Source organism: Spodoptera frugiperda, chromosome 26 (assembly GCF_023101765.2).
Source record: "Spodoptera frugiperda isolate SF20-4 chromosome 26, AGI-APGP_CSIRO_Sfru_2.0, whole genome shotgun sequence".
Classification (NCBI taxonomy): domain Eukaryota; kingdom Metazoa; phylum Arthropoda; class Insecta; order Lepidoptera; family Noctuidae; genus Spodoptera; species Spodoptera frugiperda.
The window spans coordinates 5,265,639-5,285,958 of NC_064237.1; the positions used below are offsets into that span (position 1 = coordinate 5,265,639).

General features: G+C 34.8%; 2 protein-coding genes and 3 long non-coding RNA genes across 5 annotated transcripts in view; 2 read left to right on the forward strand and 3 right to left on the reverse strand.

The window, feature by feature from the left end:
* Positions 1-20,320, reverse strand: part of LOC126912538 (uncharacterized) — a 213,882-nt gene that overhangs the window by 41,201 nt on the left and 152,361 nt on the right. The gene's annotated exons all lie outside the window — the stretch shown is intronic.
* Positions 1-20,320, forward strand: part of LOC118264401 (uncharacterized) — a 72,498-nt gene that overhangs the window by 25,429 nt on the left and 26,749 nt on the right. The gene's annotated exons all lie outside the window — the stretch shown is intronic.
* LOC118281869 (uncharacterized) lies at positions 1,493-3,558 on the reverse strand. Its single transcript, XR_007707255.1, has 4 exons — positions 3,060-3,558; positions 2,694-2,770; positions 2,462-2,593; positions 1,493-1,643 (listed from the first exon to the last, which is right to left on the reverse strand). It is a non-coding gene; the product is annotated as an uncharacterized LOC118281869 (long non-coding RNA).
* Positions 5,132-7,424, forward strand: LOC126912537 (uncharacterized). Its single transcript, XR_007707258.1, has 4 exons — positions 5,132-5,632; positions 5,922-5,998; positions 6,099-6,230; positions 7,049-7,424. It is a non-coding gene; the product is annotated as an uncharacterized LOC126912537 (long non-coding RNA).
* On the reverse strand, positions 14,956-19,226 carry LOC126912530 (uncharacterized). The gene has a single exon (XM_050705051.1). The coding sequence runs from the start codon at positions 17,512-17,514 to the stop codon at positions 15,376-15,378; it is 2,139 nt and encodes a 712-aa protein (XP_050561008.1). The 5' UTR covers positions 17,515-19,226; the 3' UTR covers positions 14,956-15,375.

Below are 20,320 nucleotides of genomic sequence, written 5' to 3' on the forward strand. Positions count from 1 at the left end.
AAAAAATTATGTAACATCCTTATTAACGTTTTATTCGCGAGTTTCGGATAGGTTTTCACTTCTATTTAATTAATTTATTTTAGGCCTTTATGCCTATTAAAATCCAATTAGTTGTAGAAAATAAAATGAAACATGTAATAATTTTAGAATTAATGACATTTTGAAGTTGTCTCCTAAATAATGTGATAAGTGCCAATAAGTGTATAATTAACACTAATTTAAAACAGGACTTTGAACTAAAAACCTTTTAATAAATTACATGCTTCCACACCCACAATTTCATTACGCCTCAATTACTGACGACTTCGCACACATGAGCCCTCAATACATAATTAATCAACTGCAAAACAGTACTAATAAATAAAATGCTACTATAAAAACTAATTAGGTTAATACCAAAGAGTATAATATTGGCTGGAAGTGTCATACGTTCCTATATACATACGTATGTACATAGTACGTTCTACTTGTCGCGAAATTAGCTATCAGCTCCGTCCCAAAGGAGACTCGCACAGCTGTGTACACGCAAACAGAACAATGTCCTTTCCAGAAATTTGATCGCACCTCCGTGTTACGTCACTCAAACGTTTCGAAACAATGTAATTTAATATCGAAAACGACGAAATAAAATTTATTCATTCAGGGGCCTTAGACAAAGTAACAATTTAAAAACGATAACGAAGTTAGAAAAGTCTAAAATGTATGGAGCTGCGTTAAGTCACGTGGTCCATCGACATCGTTATCGCAATTTGGTAGACAATGTAACATTTCATAACGAAACCATAAAGTAACGAATACGTTACCGAACGTTATCGTGTTTATTCCATACAAATGCGTAGACAAGCGGCACTTTAAGTGTTCGTCTTCGCCTCGATCGTGATCGTCATTAAGGATAACGAAACGAACGCTAAAACGTTGTAGTTATCGACTAATATCGACACAAGATGGCCGGATTTCATTCTACAGCTGATTTTTGACCTTGATTGATGACATACTCTTGAGTATTTATTTTATGTTAGAGGCATTACTGCAGGTTAAATAAATTATAAAATGCATTATCTTCGTTTATTGTGGGTTGTGCACAACGAGAACGCCTGGGAGAGGCGTCAAAACCGATTAAATGCGGCGACGGCTATTGGAAACAATTGGAGAAATGCCTGAATTGTTTTTCAACTAACATTTCAGACTTAATAAAAGAGCATTTAGGAAATTATGCAAGGAGCTAGAAGCTCATGTACGATTAAAAGGTTCTACTGAGATGCCCCTGGAACTAAAGGTAAGAAATTTTACATTAATTAAACAATATAATTATAGGTACCTATTGCAGGCAAACATATACTTTTGTTGTTGGTTATTGATCCTAATAACTTGAGTTAAAGCATTATTCGTCGGTTAGTTTTATATATTATAGGAACTATATAACAAAAATATTGTGGTACGACACAATACTTTATTAACTGCTGTAGAGGTAAGTAATAATAAAACCACATAATCTAAATCTGTATTATTATAATTTTCAGGTGCTGTGTGCTCTTAGCTTTTTAGCTACTCGCTTGCCGCTATCTCGAAGGGGGTCGCTCAAACGAGGGCCGGGAGAAACAGCAGACTGCGGTGTCGCTGGCGATCTCAACCGCGGATCACGCCTGGTGGATGGAGAAATATTATTTATATTAAATATTTATGTATAAGAATTTTTATAAATACTAATTGATCATTTATATAATAGGTAATATTTATAAATAATAATTCATAACCAGATTAACCAAGTTAAAAACTAATTTATCAAAAAAATTAATGGTGTCTTTCATGTAAGTGAAGTTACTTGGTTGACTAATGTTAATAAGAATACTTTATAAAACATTTCGATTTATTTATTTGCCATCTACCTACTAGAGACAATTAAGTAGCTCATTTTTGAGCAGATCCCTTGAAGGTGTATACCTAGTACTTACATTAATTTAAATCCTAGCTTTTCTATAGTCTTGTCCATAGTTATAAGTATAATATATGTGTATATGAGATTAAAAAGCCAATTTGTCAAGAACTTTTGAAATTAATTGAAAAATAACAATAACATGCAGGTTTGGACACCAAAGTATAGCTTGTACTATACTATATATGTACTTATTTGAATTTTTGTAGTAAGGAGGTTAATGTTTAGCTGTATGTTTTCTTTTACATATTTGCTTAAAAGAAAACTTACAACTAAGAAAGCAAATGTTTTATGGTATATGCCAATAAACATTTCTTGTTTCTTTCTTACTATGGGTGTCAGAGATTGATCATCATCATCATCATAATTATAAAAAGTCCCCAGTCTAGTTATAACAGAGAAAATTATTACAAGCCAATTTTCATAACCACAAGGGTGTGTCCACTTTTCCAAAACCCTTCAGAAAATAGCTTGCTAGCCACTCTACCATCACACCAGTCTTTCCAAAAATGTTCATTAGATCCTTACTTTTTATCACTTATCTGTAGTCTTGCTGCCACCACCACCAACAGCATTCAATATGTTTGTCAGTTCAGTCCACAGTCGGTCTGACTGTACCCAACCTAGTGATGCAGCAAGAGGCCTCGCCGGGCACCATGACTGTAACATAAACAAACAAAGATTCAGTATAAGTACTTCATTGTTAAGATTGCGTCATTCGTACATTACATACTAGTGAATACAACTTGGATTTACTTACTTTGCTATATCCTCAAGCAGCATTGACAATTGTTGGGAACTTGTTCGCATTCTTGATTCCATGTTTCATCACTATCACTAAAAATTATAATAATCAATAGATTAGAACACCAGTCATTTATAAAAATGAGTCTATTTTGATTATCATTAAGACTAAAACTTAATATCAAAGTTAATGATAATTAAAACTTAATATCGCCCCGAAGGCTACCCACTGACCAACAATTTAGTATAATAATACTCTATTCACTTACTTACTAGTATAAAGTTCTGTTTTTATTATAATCTACAATACTTTAGCTACTCTTTATTTCTATGATTTCACTGAAGTAAAACGACTACTTAAAACAAAGACTATATTACTTACTAGAAATAACGTGGACTGTCTTATGCGAGGGCTAGTTCGAAATTGAACTTATAAAGTCATATTTCTCTTGGGAAGCACTTGAGCCCAGCAGTTTTCGGATATTTACGTCTGGGCATCGCAGCACAACCACTTGAAGCCCACCGGTGCGGCGACCACCGTGCCGATCCCGTGACGTCACCCAGCACTCCAACGTCGCTGACCGTGATATCATCACCCTCACGAAGTACGGCGATCGCCAACAACTCACTTATTCTTATCAGTAAAATTCGAAAACAGTAATAACTCGCGGGAATAATCCGATTTGAACTTCTTGAGTGACACTGACAGCTAAATTTTCGTTACCATAAACAATATTTTTGCTTTTTAACGAACAATCGATTCGACACAACGATAACGATCGCGATGTTACTTTGTCTAAGAAATGTTTGTCGTTATCGTTGAGACGATGACGATTTTAGATATCGTTTCGCTACCAAGCGATGTTACTTTGTCTAAGGACCCGGAAGTTGCTTACTTTGTATTGAAAAGTCGAATTGAGTTGAAATGAGGTTTTTGCTAATGGTTTTTTAGTTGAAGATCTTAATATAGTAATATTTTAATCATAAAATAATATTTTATATTTAATTCACTGAAGAAGTAGTACACCCACTTTCCCCGATATATATTATGAGACACATTAGATAGTAGGCGAGTCTAGTATCATTCATAGCTGTATTTTTACCTCCTACGTTCCAAAACAGAAGGTCTAAAAATACTTTACTAGACCCGGTAATTGAACTCGAGATCCGTTGCTCGACAATCCCACACGCGATGTTTAAACAAGGTAACCAAATACTAAATCGTACAATGCCGTACATATTAACCAAACAATTCTTTAAAAAGTTCGTGACCACAATCAATGCAACTTTATCGACCACGATAACCCAAAGACTGAAAAGCATACGACAAATAATTTTGTCAAAGGATTTTAGACCTTATGTCACGGTGGAGATTACAAAAGGATACACGAGTGAGCTACACCCCACAAGGCTTATCTATGTAACCCTATATGTGTGAGTATATAAGTATAGCCTGGCTCAGTCTTATAAATTGCTTAGTAGGCTCACGTAGAAACATCAAGATTAGTTACTTATCTCCATTACGTACTTTAGTACGTTATTTTGCTGTAAATAACTTCCTCGTTGGTTGAATAGTCAAAGAGCTGAAGTAAACTAATTTGGAAACCAGTATGAGCTTAGATTCTGGCATCGTGTCCTTGGTTTGATTATGTATTTGTAGTAGAATGAGATTAAAATATTACGTAATGTACGAATAGAACACTCACTTTTCTTCAGTTATTTTTTATTATCTTCTGCCACCGGCTATCACCCAAGTCATCTCATATTCTATCTGTATGCAAAATATTTTCAAAATCCGTTCAGTAGTTGCAGCGTGATTGATGAACAAACAAAAAAACTTACACTTTTATAATATTAGTGTGTTTAAGATACATGGGGTATGTATGTAGGGTGAGTCTATTACCATATACGGGGCACAACTCCAATTTAGAAATCAAATCCAAAAACCAGTAGTGCACTTACTATACTCAACTAACGAGGCAGTCTGGGTGAAATTTTATGTTATTCTAATATATTTTGCTTACATTTAATATTCAAAACACGCATCTATGGGTTCAGTATATTAAGGAACAATAATAACCTCAAACAGAGCTATACATAAAGTATACCCAAAACATTTCCGAAAGAAATGAATATCATTTCAATTCACAAAATTATCCTTTGAAATCACTCAAGCGAATCAATTTCGTAAAATTGTTCTTCTCTTAAAATGTTTACTGACGCATCGAGGCTTCAATTTACTTATCAATTTTATTGTATACAAAAAAATATTATGTATGTATATTGTTGTTTGTGAATATACCGTACTATTGTCGTGGTGGTCTGGAGGTTAAAGACGCTTGCTTCTCGTGCACGAGACAAGTACCAATGTGACTTTTTCCGAGTTATATGTACTTTTCTAAATTATTTAGACATCACTGACAAACGGTGAAGGAAAACATGGTGAGGAAACCTGGGTCCTTAGACAAAGTAACATCGCTTGGTAGCGAAACGATATCTAAAATCGTCATCGTCTCAACGATAACGACAAACATTTCTTAGACAAAGTAACATCGCGATCGTTATCGTTGTGTCGAATCGATTGTTCGTTAAAAAGCAAAAATATTGTTTATGGTAACGAAAATTTAGCTGTCAGTGTCACTCAAGAAGTTCAAATCGGATTATTCCCGCGAGTTATTACTGTTTTCGAATTTTACTGATAAGAATAAGTGAGTTGTTGGCGATCGCCGTACTTCGTGAGGGTGATGATATCACGGTCAGCGACGTTGGAGTGCTGGGTGACGTCACGGGATCGGCACGGTGGTCGCCGCACCGGTGGGCTTCAAGTGGTTGTGCTGCGATGCCCAGACGTAAATATCCGAAAACTGCTGGGCTCAAGTGCTTCCCAAGAGAAATATGACTTTATAAGTTCAATTTCGAACTAGCCCTCGCATAAGACAGTCCACGTTATTTCTAGTAAGTAATATAGTCTTTGTTTTAAGTAGTCGTTTTACTTCAGTGAAATCATAGAAATAAAGAGTAGCTAAAGTATTGTAGATTATAATAAAAACAGAACTTTATACTAGTAAGTAAGTGAATAGAGTATTATTATACTAAATTGTTGGTCAGTGGGTAGCCTTCGGGGCGATATTAAGTTTTAATTATCATTAACTTTGATATTAAGTTTTAGTCTTAATGATAATCAAAATAGACTCATTTTTATAAATGACTGGTGTTCTAATCTATTGATTATTATAATTTTTAGTGATAGTGATGAAACATGGAATCAAGAATGCGAACAAGTTCCCAACAATTGTCAATGCTGCTTGAGGATATAGCAAAGTAAGTAAATCCAAGTTGTATTCACTAGTATGTAATGTACGAATGACGCAATCTTAACAATGAAGTACTTATACTGAATCTTTGTTTGTTTATGTTACAGTCATGGTGCCCGGCGAGGCCTCTTGCTGCATCACTAGGTTGGGTACAGTCAGACCGACTGTGGACTGAACTGACAAACATATTGAATGCTGTTGGTGGTGGTGGCAGCAAGACTACAGATAAGTGATAAAAAGTAAGGATCTAATGAACATTTTTGGAAAGACTGGTGTGATGGTAGAGTGGCTAGCAAGCTATTTTCTGAAGGGTTTTGGAAAAGTGGACACACCCTTGTGGTTATGAAAATTGGCTTGTAATAATTTTCTCTGTTATAACTAGACTGGGGACTTTTTATAATTATGATGATGATGATGATCAATCTCTGACACCCATAGTAAGAAAGAAACAAGAAATGTTTATTGGCATATACCATAAAACATTTGCTTTCTTAGTTGTAAGTTTTCTTTTAAGCAAATATGTAAAAGAAAACATACAGCTAAACATTAACCTCCTTACTACAAAAATTCAAATAAGTACATATATAGTATAGTACAAGCTATACTTTGGTGTCCAAACCTGCATGTTATTGTTATTTTTCAATTAATTTCAAAAGTTCTTGACAAATTGGCTTTTTAATCTCATATACACATATATTATACTTATAACTATGGACAAGACTATAGAAAAGCTAGGATTTAAATTAATGTAAGTACTAGGTATACACCTTCAAGGGATCTGCTCAAAAATGAGCTACTTAATTGTCTCTAGTAGGTAGATGGCAAATAAATAAATCGAAATGTTTTATAAAGTATTCTTATTAACATTAGTCAACCAAGTAACTTCACTTACATGAAAGACACCATTAATTTTTTTGATAAATTAGTTTTTAACTTGGTTAATCTGGTTATGAATTATTATTTATAAATATTACCTATTATATAAATGATGAATTAGTATTTATAAAAATTCTTATACATAAATATTTAATATAAATAATATTTCTCCATCCACCAGGCGTGATCCGCGGTTGAGATCGCCAGCGACACCGCAGTCTGCTGTTTCTCCCGGCCCTCGTTTGAGCGACACCCTTCGAGATAGCGGCAAGCGAGTAGCTAAAAAGCTAAGAGCACACAGCACCTGAAAATTATACTAATACAGATTTAGATTATGTGGTTTTATTTTTACTTACCTCTACAGCAGTTAATAAAGTATTGTGTCGTACCACAATATTTTTGTTATATAGTTCCTATAATATATAAAACTAACCGACGAATAATGCTTTAACTCAAGTTATTAGGATCAATAACCAACAACAAAAGTATATGTTTGCCTGCAATAGGTACCTATAATTATATTGTTTAATTAATGTAAAATTTCTTACCTTTAGTTCCAGGGGCATCTCAGTAGAACCTTTTAATCGTACATGAGCTTCTAGCTCCTTGCATAATTTCCTAAATGCTCTTTTATTAAGTCTGAAATGTTAGTTGAAAAACAATTCAGGCATTTCTCCAATTGTTTCCAATAGCCGTCGCCGCATTTAATCGGTTTTGACGCCTCTCCCAGGCGTTCTCGTTGTGCACAACCCACAATAAACGAAGATAATGCATTTTATAATTTATTTAACCTGCAGTAATGCCTCTAACATAAAATAAATACTCAAGAGTATGTCATCAATCAAGGTCAAAAATCAGCTGTAGAATGAAATCCGGCCATCTTGTGTCGATATTAGTCGATAACTACAACGTTTTAGCGTTCGTTTCGTTATCCTTAATGACGATCACGATCGAGGCGAAGACGAACACTTAAAGTGCCGCTTGTCTACGCATTTGTATGGAATAAACACGATAACGTTCGGTAACGTATTCGTTACTTTATGGTTTCGTTATGAAATGTTACATTGTCTACCAAATTGCGATAACGATGTCGATGGACCACGTGACTTAACGCAGCTCCATACATTTTAGACTTTTCTAACTTCGTTATCGTTTTTAAATTGTTACTTTGTCTAAGGCCCCTGGGCTTATAACTTCTAATTATAAGTTTGAAATCGCCAACTCGTATTGAACAAGCGTCGTGATGCTCAAACCTTCTTCGTGTGAGAATAAGCCCTTGGTCAGCATTGGCCACCTATAGGCTATAGATGATAGATGATAAATATATCATTAATTTATATTCTGTCATGTAGGTAAACAACTTTAAATGACCGAAAAATACCCTTTCTTTTCTAAACGCATATTCCTAAATGAAACCTTTTTCTAAATTACATGTCAGTCCTAATAACAGTCTCGAACAATTTGAATCATCATCACCGTAAATCGATTTATTATTTTGACAACTCCATCTCACTAATGTGAAAATAAAATTTGTCAAATAAACCCCTGGGGCTGGTAATATTTCAGTAGAAATTCGAAACGACACATTTGAAATTGGTAATAACAATAATAAATACAATGCCTTTATTAATTATTGTCTCTGTGGATTAATAAAAACGTTAGTTTAACTAATGAAATAATTTCGAGACTGAATATTCAATGACAGTCGAGTTCAGTAGAAACTTTTGATATTTCGAATGCTAGCGTCGCGTCGCGTCAGTGGGAGCGTCAATACGAAGCTCACAGCAAAGCAACTTAAGTAAATTACTTAGTTGGAACCCTCCTCCATAATTATTATTCAACCTTTATCCGACGCAAATCGAGTAAATTTGTTCCGAAATTACTTTTATTAAAAGCATTTCTTTCCCTTCGTCGAACCAAAGTGCTAAAGTAAAGTAAATGGACTGGAATTTCCGTTTCAGGAATAAATTATATGAGAATATTATAGTAAATAACTCTTTAAAGACGATAAATTATTGTTTTGGTACATCACTAAGTTTTTGGCAATGGAGCGTACGCAACGCATTAACAGACGATGGTTTTTCGAACATCATAAATATAAGTATAATAATGTATAAATACATGTTCTATTTACATAGGTAATTTATTTCAGAAATAACCGATGTCATACAATAATAGCTATATATTAATTGGTATTACTCATGGCTACTTACTTTTAATCATAAAATATTGTTGTTTAACCTACGTATGGAAATTAAATTGTAAACCATGTCGACTGTAATGAACTTTTCATTAAACTAAAAGCCAAATGTATTTTATTCGATAATGCTTTTTGTAAATTAAAATATACCTATAATTCGTATAATGACTTTTAACCAGTTACTTTTAAGAGGTACTACGTTACATTGCTGTATAAAAACATGACCTTAACATTTGCTTTGAAAAATAAATTAATATAAATCTACTTTAAGTTCAAAGAAAACTCAATATTCGACCCAACAATCTAATAAGGGTTTCACTGAGAATTCATAATTTTTGCAAGAACATCGAACTCATTTTTGGTACCTCACATCACGTACAGACGAAAGCAACTGAGACTGTACTCGCCAGTATAAATTAACCTCTATCGGTATGTAAAAACAGAGGGTTGTGAGGTCAAATTATGCTGGATTATATAGTTTGAGGTGCCGTCGTGTGTACATAAAAATCGCTTACATAAATCGATGTAAAGCGCTTTACTTAATAACACACGCTACATTAAGCAAGGTCGTCATGCTTAACGTGGGGCTTCATCAACAGAATATCTTAAAGCTCACATCGTAATCGACAACGTTAGGAAGGTTACATTATTATAGACATTTATTTCCTCCCTAACGTGATCTGGGGGATAAGCAAAGTTCTTGTCATATCCCGGAACAATTCCATAGATGTCTAATCCATAATTCAAATTATAATCACATTTTGCATTTGAACATAGAAAAAAACGTATCTGAGTTCTAATGAGTGAGGCAAGACTGTTCAACAATATGGAAATTAGTGCAGCGGTCTAAGTCCCTGCTTACTATTACTTACTAACTGTATTCCTTACTGTAATTTGTGGATCTCCGTTAACTAAATAAATTAAACTTTATTATTATTATCATAACAACGTCTTTACAACGTTCAAAACTTGCATTACAAATCACCATTTTCAATTCATCGCCCATAGTCATCATTACTCATTTGTCAGTTGTGCCTTTAGCTGTAAGTCACATTGGTGATAGTGCCTCCATGTAACTAAACTATGTCGGATATTACTTAAGTTAGAATTTCACTTGATACGATCTGTTGAAGTGACCATAGTCCGTTTGTGGTTAAATCATTAGAGGGAGTTGAGATGACCCTTCTCCATTTTCTGACCCCTGTAATGACCTTCAACCTTCGTGCAAAGTTATATGTGTTCACAAGCTTGAATAACTTAAATGATTGTTTTAATTGACACTGGTTTCATTAAAAAAGTATCATTCCTACAACTTTTCATTTATCACTCATCCAACACGAAAAGCAAACAATATAACATTTGACATACGGTACATAATATAATTTTGTCTCTTTTTTTAGGTTATTTGTTCGCTTTCATTTTGTCTTTCATAGAATATATTGTCCAATCACGAGCGTCTGACTTAATACCTCCTCTTTCACCGCCCTCTATGTTTTATTAAGAACGGTCCAAAAGTTTGCGGTTTTTGCCACCCCGAGTAGTATACCAACCCTTCGCATAAAGTTGTATCGTACAGCCACAACTCGGGTCAAGCTTTTTACTACGTTTTAGTAGAAAAAACGTAAAGGGCAATGGGCGCAATCTCCACATGCTGACTTTATAGAATTACGTTTTTTTGGACGAACGGCCAACCATCTGTAGGCCGTAGTCCAATTCAATTTACAACCGATGTTGATAAAGTTTAGAGGATTTTTTCAGTGAAAATGAAAGAGGACACCATGCATATTACATAGCTCTGAGTACACTTTATCTGTCCTCTGCGATTTTTGAGCAAAATAATATTTTTACTGGGTTTAATTTGAGACCAGACCAACGTAGACTAAAGTGGAACCACATTTCACGTCCACAGCACGTTCTATTCATAGAAAGAGTGAGTACTCTAAGAAAGCGTAAATACAAGTAGGGATTACTTCTACTCAGGTACAGTTTAAAATAATTTTGCTTTGTGCTAAACTAAAATAAAATAGGTATTTGTTCTTTACTGCTGTCTGCAATTAAATAACAAAGAGTTTCTCATTCAAAGTCTGTAAAATGTTAAATTAATTACTGTAGTAAAACTTCATAAACACAAGTTACAAAGTATTTTATAAATGGAGTAAATGAAACTATGTTCTGAACATTAATAAAATGAGTTACTAAACTTATGTTTTGGCCTATACCCACAATATGTTCTGAAGCGGTGTTCACACATGTATATCGCCGAGTCTGCGATAACCGCAAGGCGTAATCTACTTGCAGTTCCAAGTACAAGCTCTTGGAGTAAACTGCTTCAATACACCACCGTAAGTACCGCTCAAGTTTAGCCTCTTAAGGCAACTAAGTCAGAGTAGACGTACTTACTTGTGAAAACTAAACACAGGTTTTGGATTGAACTCGCTTTACTATATTAACGTTATAATAAAATTATATAAAATAATTAGTTTTTGCAACGCTTCAAATTTGGCGCCACGCCACAGTGCTACCAACACAACAATCATTTTAAAATTATACTTTATAAAAAAAAACATAAACCATAGACAATCATTTGTAACTATTTAAATCCTATTTTGTAGAAAAGTATTAATTTATTAAACATTGTCAAAATTAGTAATAACTAAAATTATGTAAACATTTTATATGTTTCCATAAATATGATTAGCTTACAATCGGCCATTCTGACCCAGCACGCGTCCCCGCGTGTGAAAGCAACTAAAATTACCCACAAGAAAACATTAAAGAACCAAAACAAAAAAAAAAAAAATCAATACTTTGTTTCAACTTACATTATATAGAATGTGAATAAGATATAATATCAGAAAGTCCACATCTTCAAAAATAAAAGGGTTTAACACATAAGCAACAATAACTGTTAGCTAGTAGTACATACTATTTCTAAAACAAATTACAACATGGCCATGACAACAGCACAATGTTAATTTTATATGAAATATAAAAGTAATCCAGACAGTTTTAGTTTTATAACAAAAGTACACATAACTTAGTAAACATAATATAACAACTTAAATTGTTAACATTCTCCATCACAAATAACAACAACAACATAAAACACAACTCATCCTTTTTAGGCATATAAAAACAACAATTTTTTATAACTTTTAACTTATAACATAAATCACCAATATGCTATTATATACACTTCCCAAAAATTTAACTAAAATCTTGTATCGCCATATAACACTGGTATCACCACAACGAGCCAATATTGCCAGCAGGGTATGTATCGCCACAATGGGCTAGTATCGCCACAAGGGCTAGTATCGCCACAAGGGGCTGGTATCGCCACAAGGGCTAGTATCGCCACTAGGGGCTGGTATCGCCACAAGGGCTAGTATCGCCACAAGGGGCTGGTATCGCCACAAGGGCTAGTATCGCCACTAGGGGCTGGTATCGCCACAAGGGCTAGTATCGCCACAAGGGCTAGTATCGCCACAAGGGCTAGTATCGCCACAAGGGGCTGGTATCGCCACCAAGGGCTTTTATCGCCACAAAGGGCTGGTATCGCCACAAAGGGCTAGTATCGCCACAAAGGGCTAGTATCGCCACAAAGGGCTGGTGCCGCCCGAAGGGCTGGTATCGCCACAAGAGGCTGATATCGCCACATAGGGCTGTGTCGCCACAAGGGGCTGATATCGCCACAAAGGGCTAGTATCGCCACACAGGGCTGACCATTCACTTAACGCTAACTATAACTTAACCGTAACAAACATAAATTAATTTCTCCTTTAATAAATCACTTAAATTTTATTTTAACTATAACTAATTAATTATACTATTGTTTTATTTATCATTAAAGTTATCACTATCAGAATCGCTATTCATGGGATCGTTGGAAAATACTAGCCATGGGTGTATTTTGTCAACCGCAAAAATTGCTTTGTATGATGATTTACCATTTTTCTTGGTTATGGGAGTATCTTCGACTTCATATCGGTCATTTTCAAGCACCCTAACTACCCTATACGGCCCATAACATTTCGGTAACAATTTCTTTGATTGGCCCGGAATGGCACTATTTACATCCCTTTCTACTCGTACAAGGTCCCCGACATTATATTTATGTGCTAATTTACGTTTTTTATCAAAGTTTACTTTTTGTTTGCTTTGCTCCGAGACTATACGTTCGCTTACTTTTAATCGTAAATCTTCACGATTTCCGCATTCATGAATTTCAGACACGACTGAGTTCATTGCACCATCCGAAGCTCCCGTAGGTGCTACTCCAAATAACACTTCAGCGGGTGTTTTACCCGTAGCCTTGTTCAAAGTGTTATTCAAACCCCATTGAACTTTCGGAATCATTGTATCCCATTCGTTATCTGGTCGACCATTATTCATTGCAGTAAGTGCATCTACAATGGAACGGTTATAACGCTCAATTTGCCCATTGGCGCGAGGACTTGCAACGGCATTAAGCGTATGTTTAATTCCTTTTTCCTTTATAAAAACAGAAAATTCTCGGCTAGTAAAACTTGTGCCCCTATCAGTTATCAATTGCCGCGGAACTCCAAATAAAGAAAAGTATTCTTCAAATATATTTATGGTAGTTTTACTTTTACAATTTTTAACCGGTTTTATATAGATATATTTTGTAAATGCATCAATGACTGCTAGAATATAGTTATTACCCTTTTTACTTTGTGGAAATGGCCCACAATGATCAGCATGCAAGACTTCGAAGGGTTTATTCGGTTTCGGTATAGGGTGAAGCATACCTTCTTTAGGTCCACCCGGCACTTTGTTGTGCGCACAGTGTAAACACGACTTACAATATTTCCTTATGAAACGACGCATGTTTTTAAACCAATAAACCTTTCGCACTCTATCGTATGTCTTATCGAAACCGAAATGTCCAACGTCATCATGATTGCTTTTCACTATTTGCCATCTTACCGATTTTGGAACAACCCAGAGCAGGTGGACATGACTTTCTTTTTTAACTACCCGGTATAATCTTCCGTTTTTAATGGTAAAGTTATTTTTCACTTCGACTATATTATTACTAGCTGGGTCCTTTAAAATTTCTACAATTCTTTGTAATTCAGCATCTGCCTGCTGCACTGTTTGAAGCCATCTCTCATCATCAACATCAATGTTGCAAACATCTATGTTAACGTGAAAGATGTAACTATCGTCGTCACGAGATGGTGGATCCTTATTGTCCACTGGGTTTCTGCTAAGAGCATCCACATGCGCCATTTTCAGACCCTTTCGATATTCAATAGTAAAATCGAACTCCTGCATAGCAATCCACCATCTAGCGACACGTGGTATTAAATCTTTTTTTGTCATCGTGCTCTTAACAGCATTACAATCGGTTACAATTTTAAATTCTACACCCAACAAATACACGCGAAACCTATTTAAAGCAGTGACCACAGCGAGGGTCTCTAGTTCATACGAGTGAAATTTTTGCTCTTCTGGGGAAGTCTGCCTACTAAAATACGATATTGGCTGAAGACCCTTGCCGCTATCCTGAAGAAGAATGGCACCTACTCCAAATTTACATGCATCTGTATGGACTTCCAATATACCACGTGGGTCATACAATGCAAGTACTGGCCTACACACTAATTTTTCTTTTATTGTATTATATGCTTCTATCTGTTCTGACCCAAAATGCCAAGGTTCATTCTTTTTAGTTAATCGAGTCAAAGGTCTAGCGATAATTGAGAAATCTTTAACAAATTTTCTAAAGTAACTTGCCAATCCAATAAATTGACGTACTTCGTGAACATTCTTGGGTACCGGAAAGAGTTTGACTGCGTCAGTTTTGTATTTGCCAGGTCTAATACCCTCACCGCAAATTTCATAACCAAGATATTCTATCTTCTCTTGAAAGAAAACACACTTTTTGGGATTAAGAGTTAGTTTTGAATTTCTCAAAAGATTAAAAACTTTTTCCAGCTTCTCAATGCCCTCTTGAACAGTTTTAGAAGGAACCAACAAATCGTCCATGTACGCTAACACTAAGTTTTGACCCACCCCATTCAGCATGGAATTAATAGCTCTTTGAAAAACACTAGGTGCGTTTGCCAATCCAAAAGGCATACGATTATACTCATATAAACCATCTGGAGTGACAAACGCTGTCAAATGCTTACTCTCTTCGGCTACAGGAATTTGATAATAGCCTGATGCAAGATCTAAACTAGTAAATAAACTATTTCCTCCTAGACAGTCCAATTTGTCCTCTATGCGAGGTAAGGGGTACTTATCTTTTAAAGTTTTTCTATTAAGTGCCCGGTAATCTACGCATAAACGTTTCTGCCCATTTTTTTATTAACTAGCAATACAGGGCTTGCATAAGGCGATGAACTCTCACGAATTATGCCGTTATTAAGTAGGTCCTCAATAATTTCTGAAAGCTGCTCTTTCTCTTTTAGTGACATACGATACGGGTTGTATACTACAGGAATATCATCTTTTAATCTAATTACCATCTTAGTCAAATTTGTTTTACCAAGTTCGGATAAATCAACCGCAAAACAGTCCCGGTACTTATTCAGAAGGTCTGTTAAATTTTGCATCTCAGACTGTGATAATTGTGTCCCTACATTTATATCGTTTAAAGGCTTTGGATTTTGACTAGTGGTCGTGGTATATCCAATATAATTATCTGTTATTTCATTATATTCAAAACCTCTTGCTATAGTTTGACCTTTTCTGACACAAAGATTCCCATTAGCCAAATTTGTTATCATTATATAGCCAGAACCATCAAGGTAATTATACAATCCAGGCAAAACCAAGAACTTTTTGTCATCACTATAGCGTAAACCAGATGGGACGTATAGAGACCCGGAGAATTTAGCAAAAGTAACTACTTCGACTGGTGATGTCGTATTAGGCTCAATAGTGATATCTTGGCTCGAATTAAGTTTAACCTTGACAGAAAAAATATCTGAAACAGTCAAGTTAGGTGCCTCATAAAACCTTAAGTTATTTGAGGTTTTATACAAAACTACATTTGGCAACTCAGTAAATGTTTGACCAATAATGGCGTCATATGGCATATAAAAATCTGACACCACAATAAAATCAACCTGTGCCGATATGTCATCGACGGTTATTAACCCCTTAACCGTTCCCAGAGGTTTCACACTTGAATTACCGAATCCTCGTAGGTTAGGAACATTTTTATCTTTCTCGTAATCTCCAAAAATTTTATTCGCAAGACTTTCTTTCAATAATGTACAAGTACTGCCTAAATCAATAAACCCGTGTAACACGTTTCCATTAATATTAATCTCTTTATGAAATTTATCACTTTCTGAATTATTTGACTGAATACGCATAACGTTCTTATCACTAGGTGGAGCTGTAATTTGTAATAAATTTGTATCTCCATTGTTATCTGTCATATTTGGTTTAACACGGCAGTCTTTACTTAAATGACCTACCCTACGACAGGTGTTACATCGTTTCATGGGTTTATTACATTTTGTCCTAATGTGACCTGTTTCGCCACAATTAAAACAAACAACGCTTGGTCGTGAAGAATTCGTACCACTATTTGGTAATTCTTGTTGAGATCCGAACTCTTTATTATTTATTTTGCGCCTATTTGACATATTATTATTATCGCTTTGAGCCAATGTTTTTAAATATGAAAACAGTTGCTCGGGTTCTTCAAAACGGCAAGCGTTTGCACTCATCCTAACAAATTTATCATCAATGCCATGTACTAAGCATCCTACAGCCTTTCGACCTAATATTTCGCACCTGTTAATTAATATCATTTTTTCATAATAGTATACGTCCAAAGGCTGACCTATTCGACAACGATACTGTAACATTTTTTGCAGCATATCTCCGTAATTTTCCGTTGACGGAAAGGCTATTTTCAATTTTTCGGTCCACTGTTCCCACGTAAACAATAACGAAGGTAGACCCTGATACCATCTTTTAGCTAAACCTGTGAGCTTAGCTAAAGCATAGTGACGTATCTGGGTATCGTTCCAAGAATATATTTGCGCACATTCATTGACTTTATGAATCCATGATTCAACATTTTGAGACCCGTCACTTGGATCGAATTCAGGTATAACATTAATGTGTGTTGAAAACATATTATTTATTGGAAAATTTACGCCCGCCACCGGAGTTGTACTCGTATCATTATTATTATAAATTCGTTCGACTACCGGGGGAGTTGTCGTCCCGAATATATTATTTATTTTTGGGGAATCAAATTTATTCTTTGAACGACGTTGATGAGTTTTGTCCTTTTTATATTGAGTTTTGGAACTTTTACGCCGCTTGTCATGTCTTATATTGCTAGACATTGACGAATTAGAAGAACTAGCAACACTACTAGAATATCGGCGACGATGTTGACGTTTTGACGTACGCCTTTTACGAGACCTACTCCGCCTATTAGATCCCATGGTTAGCAATTTCAAACAACCACAAATAAAATATTAACTATATACTACTTAGGTATCTAATAACAGAAAAATAATTCTCATTAAATAACTTATAAAGGAGTCACACATAGAGTTTATCATAAAACGAAACTATTACATTTTTAGTGAATCGACTTGACTTTTGTAAAATTCGTTAGTAAAGTCACTTAACAAAATAATAACAAAAAGTTAGCAAAGTCAACCAAAACAACAAATTAGATATACTTAATACGGAACAATGTTACAACTTGGTGAACATTTTTTTTTATATAAGTATATAAATAATTATACGTACGGACAGAGCGTACGGGATCATAACATGAAATTAACAAAACTATAATGTATCCACACACAGAAAACAAAATGCTAAGGTTAAATAGGTAATATATCCAATAACTACTTTCACGAAAAATATTCTTCAGACGACAGCGACGATTCTCCTTCGTCGTAATTAACGTTGCACAAGATAAGTTTTATTTTAATAACACTTCTCGAGGAAATCAGTAATATGTAGATGGTTAGTGAAAAACCAACCCAGATTATAATTAAATAACACGTTATAATCACTATTATTTTGGTATTTTCCAGTTTGACGTAATTATTTTAGTAATAGGGCGGCAAAATTGTCTTCCGTATCGGGCCGCCGATAGTCACGATACTCCACTACGTGAAGAATAAATATTTGTTCTTCGCGAACTCACTGTACTATCTGTTCTTGTATTATAGCTTTACTTATTTGAATCTCACGTACGATTCACACATCACAGGCAGTTTTATATCATTATAATCATGCACAATAAAACTTCTAAATAATGGCGATTACAATGTCTCAACAACTTACAATTTCGGAGCGGTGAATTCTGTCCAGCACGTGAATATGTCATCCCACTTCTGAATTGAAAACTAAACACAGGTTTTGGATTGAACTCGCTTTACTATATTAACGTTATAATAAAATTATATAAAATAATTAGTTTTTGCAACGCTTCAAATTTGGCGCCACGCCACAGTGCTACCAACACAACAATCATTTTAAAATTATACTTTATAAAAAAAAACATAAACCATAGACAATTATTTGTAACTATTTAAATCCTATTTTGTAGAAAAGTATTAATTTATTAAACATTGTCAAAATTAGTAATAACTAAAATTATGTAAACATTTTATATGTTTCCATAAATATGATTAGCTTACACTTGTGTTAGCTCGGGATGTATGCTTAGCGACTGTTCGTTAACTGTTTATAGACTAAATTAGTCAATTATCGTCACCTGTCAGGTAACATAATTATTAGTCTGCTTTTTTGCTCCTCCTGATTATTACATTTTTGCTATTTATTATTCATAGATTTTATCTAGTGGATTTATGTTGGACATGCAAATAAGATCCATTAGGTACATAATATTCACAAAGAAAAATAGTATTCATTAAATGACTCAAAGGATGACAGATACCCAATATTTTTCCTTTAGATTGTCATAAAAAATATTAATTTGGTTAATGCCAGTCATGTAGAGAGTACAAAAACCAGAAACTAATTTGGCAAATGTCATAGATGTCACAGAAAAATTGGCAGCAGCAAATTGTAGTAGGCGTTGTAGACTTCGTAACAAATAGATGTTTATAGTCACTGTCTCGTTAGAATCGAGAGACAAGACAGTATGTCAACCATTTTATCGTACGCTCTTGAACAGCACTTAGCAGAAATTGAAAATTTCCTCGAATTTGACCTTGAGTACTACGTTCACGTACAGTAATGCATTAGGCTACTCTATTTTGCTGACTTCCAAGAGATCAGAGATGTTGTTTGCAGGGACAAACCAAATAGTCGTCATTCATTTGAATCAGAGAACATTTACATATATCGCTACTATTTTAAACCCAAACATAACCTTCTGTGAAGTGTACTAAGAATAATTTGGTGATGCAAATTTGACTTAAAGAAAACAGTACAGTCTTTGACGCCTGTAGAATAAATTCGGTGTTAGTAGTACGAGTATACAAACTTACACTATATCAGCATACCATACTTGCATCATTTAAAGCAGTTATGTTAAAAGGTTAAAATAACATTTTAGAAAGTAGCTCAACTTTTCTGGCTTGGCGTCGACTTTCACACAAATTATACAGCCTTGGCCAAAAGTATTGAGCACCCATGAAATCTTTGAGTTTTATGCGAAATATCAAATAGAAACAAAACAAAATGTTTTTTATATGTTTATTTTACTATTTATTAATTGAAAATGAATATTTTGTAAGTCCACCCTTTGCCTTAATTACGGCAGAATTTTTTTTTGGTATAGAGCTAACAAGATTTTTACAGTCTTTAGCAGTAATCGCGTTCTATTCTAGGCATAGGTGGCGTTTCAAATCTTCTCTGTTGTTAATTGTGTGGCGCCTACCTCTGCGCTTTACTAAAACCCATAAATATTCTATGGGGTTTAGATCTGGCGACTAGGTAGGCCAGTCAAGAAGCTCTACGTTATTTTCCCGGAATCATGCCATAGTGCGGGCAGATTTGTGGCAAGGTGCGTTATCCTGCTGGAATTTACCAGTATCCATGTTCCTGTCGCCGAAAAGTTTCGTGAATGAAGGCAGGAACGCAGTTTCTAGTAAATTTATGTACTTAGAAGAGTCCATGCGGCCCTCTCACACGAACAATTCGCCAACTCCAGAATCGGTCATGCAACCCCAGACCATTATGCTACCGGCACCATGTTTTACGGTTGGTACCACACACTCTGGATTAAAATCTTCGCCCACCCGGCGACGTACAGAGGTCACA

Excerpts from the sequence above, each read along its gene's own strand:
- LOC126912530 (XM_050705051.1), bottom strand. The coding sequence starts at position 17,514 with ATGGGATCTAATAGGCGGAGTAGGTCTCGTAAAAGGCGTACGTCAAAA.